This window comes from Mandrillus leucophaeus, unplaced genomic scaffold, assembly GCF_000951045.1.
Source record: "Mandrillus leucophaeus isolate KB7577 unplaced genomic scaffold, Mleu.le_1.0 Scaffold135, whole genome shotgun sequence".
Classification (NCBI taxonomy): domain Eukaryota; kingdom Metazoa; phylum Chordata; class Mammalia; order Primates; family Cercopithecidae; genus Mandrillus; species Mandrillus leucophaeus.
This window is the reverse complement of record NW_012101310.1, coordinates 216,780-219,325: the sequence shown is the minus strand read 5'-3', so window position 1 is coordinate 219,325 and position 2,546 is coordinate 216,780. Positions and strand designations below refer to the sequence as shown.

General features: G+C 54.9%; 1 protein-coding gene across 2 annotated transcripts in view; it reads left to right on the top strand.

Moving 5' to 3' along the window:
• Window positions 1-2,546, top strand: part of PIK3R6 (phosphoinositide-3-kinase, regulatory subunit 6) — a 96,459-nt gene that overhangs the window by 53,960 nt on the left and 39,953 nt on the right. Inside the window, exons 6-8 of one of the 2 annotated variants that reach the window (XM_011973148.1) lie at window positions 88-220; window positions 294-465; window positions 1,548-1,731. In XM_011973148.1, coding sequence (XP_011828538.1) covers window positions 413-465; window positions 1,548-1,731 — 237 coding nt within the window. In that variant the 5' untranslated portion in view covers window positions 88-220; window positions 294-412. The remainder of the gene's footprint in view (window positions 1-87; window positions 221-293; window positions 466-1,547; window positions 1,732-2,546) is intronic. The other variant, XM_011973147.1, reaches the window with a different exon arrangement.

Below are 2,546 nucleotides of genomic sequence, written 5' to 3'. Positions count from 1 at the left end.
CACCTCCTCCTCCTCCCTCTCGCCTCCCCCTCCTCCTTCTTACCTCCCCCTCCTCCCTCTCACCTCCCCCTCCTCCCTCTCACCCAGGCCACAGGAATCACAGAGGAGCTCTACCAGAGAATCTACGCCTTTTGCACGAGGTTACTGACCCTGCCCACCCCCTACTGCACAGTCGCCTTGGACTGTGCGATAAGGCTGAAAACAGAGACGGCCGTCCCAGGTGAGAGTCACCGGGCATCTTTGTCTCCCTGCTGCACCTCCAACACTGCCCAGGGTCTTTCCTTTTTCTCCAGGATACCAGGGGACTCAAAAGCCTCCACACGTTCTGTAGGAAGGTGGAGAATGGGAATCAGAGAGACTTGGGGGCTGGTTGGCCAAAGTGGTCTGGTTTGCAGGGACCCTCTACCAAAGGATGGTCATTGCCGAACAGAACTTGATGAATGAACTGTATCCCTACCAGGAGAGGTGAGTGGCCCCAGAAAAACTGCTCCCTTCAGCCTCCTAAAAGTGTTGTGGCGTTAGTGACTGCTCCCTGGCAGGAGGACAGAAGAGGAGGCTGGATTAAGAAGAGCGCTAGCAGAACTCCCCAGCCCTGGCATTTGTCCAGCAGTGGAGTGCGTTTGCAGTTCAAGGTTGGCGCCATATTGTTTTCTGGAGACCGCTGAACACAGGATAGGTCTTTCTTCTGAGGCTGGATTCGAAGCTACCTGGCTCACGTGCAGAAGGTGGACATGACCTCGGGGCCACTTTGGAGCTCTGTCATTGCACCTCCATCCTGCCCTTGGCCATGATGCAGCATCGTACCAGCCAGGCAGCCAGAGGAGACTGCAGAATAGCCATAGCGGAGGGGCTCAGGCGCAGGTGCACAATGAAGCCCGAGGGCTTCCATGGGAGACGCCCAGCCCCTTAGATAAGACTGAGGAAGTGTCCCCTGCTCGTGCTGGGGAGAGGGGTGAAGAAGTTGGGAGTGGCACCTCCCTTTTCTGCAGGCACCTCCACTAACTTGGCCCTGAAAGGCACAGCTTGAGTTTGGGGTGTGAGGTGCTGTGTTCATGAAAGATGCAAGGAGGCCCAGGGCACCCAGAGGACTTAGCATGGGAGAGGTGGGGAGACACAGTGGGTGAGGAGGAGGGAGTAGGGGAGGTCGGATCTCTGGTGTGATAAGAGTGATGAGAGAAGAGGGGATCCACTCAGAGCTCAGAATTCCAGTTCTGGCTCCTAGAGGGTGACCTGGTCCCTGGGCCAGGATGCTGAGAGAGGGAGCAGGATTGAGGCTGGAACTTTCCTAGACACGGGACTAGGCCTGCTGTCTTCTGTGGACAGTGATTAGAGCTGCCCCTCTAGAAGGGCAGTGCATGCTCTTATTTGCCACAGTCCTCACCATTCCCTATTGTCATCCTACCTAGAGACTTTCGAATCTGAGACCCCTCTTTTCAGCAGGATTAAATTACTTGGGGGTGCTGCACAGCTCTGAGAGTGCCCATCCGGTGGCCCCTCTCCCATTAGTTACTATCAATCCCACCTCTCCCCTCTGCCTCTGCCCTCAGAGTGTTCCTCTTCGTGGATCCTGAGCTGGTGTCTGCCTCCGTGTGCAGTGCTCTGCTACTGGAGATCGAAGCGGCCCAGGAGCAGCAGACACCAGAGGCCTGCATGCGCCACGTGGTCTCCCACGCCCTGCAGGCGGCTCTGGGGGAAGCCTGTCACGCAGGCGCTCTGCACAGGAAGCTGCAGGTAATGGCCCTGCCTGCAGCCCCTTGTCAGTTCCAGCCCTGGTCCCTGGATGCCCGTACCAGCTGCTCACCCTGCTCTTCCTCCTTCTCCTGTTTCATATCACCTTTTCCCCCAAATCAAAAATTCATACATTTTGGCTGGTCACGGTGGCTCCCACCTGTAACCCGAGCACTTTGAGAGGCTGAGGTGGGCCTATCACCTGAGGGCAGGAGTTCGAGACCAGCCTGGCCAACATGGTGAAACCTGGTCTCTACTAAAAATACAGAAACTAACTGCCGTGGTGGCACATGCCTGTAATCCCAGCTACTTGGGAGGCTGAGGCAGGAGAATAGCTTGAACCTGGGAGGTGGAGGTTGCAGTGAGCCAAGGTTGTGCTACTGCACTCCAGCCTGGGTGACAGAGCGAGACTCCATTTCAAAAAAACAAAACACAATAATAAGATATAAGATAACACCAGTATTCCTAGCAGCAGGGTGAATACATGTCTCAGTCCTGAAAGCAGGAATCTGGGTCACCACAACAGTAGCTACTACATCATCTCACTCGGAGTCAAAGCCAAAGTGATTGCAATGACCTATAAGAGCCTGGTGTGGTGGCTCATGCCTATAATCCCAGGTACTTGGGAGACTGAGGCAGGAGGATTGCTTGAGGCCACGAGTTTGAGACCAGCCTGGGCAACATAGTGAGACCCCATTTCTACAAAAAATTTTTTAAAATGCCAGGTGTAGTGACATGTGTTTGCAGTCCCAGCTACTCAGAAGGCAAGAGGATCACTTGAGCCGAGTTCAAGGCTGCAGTGAGCTTTGATTGTACCA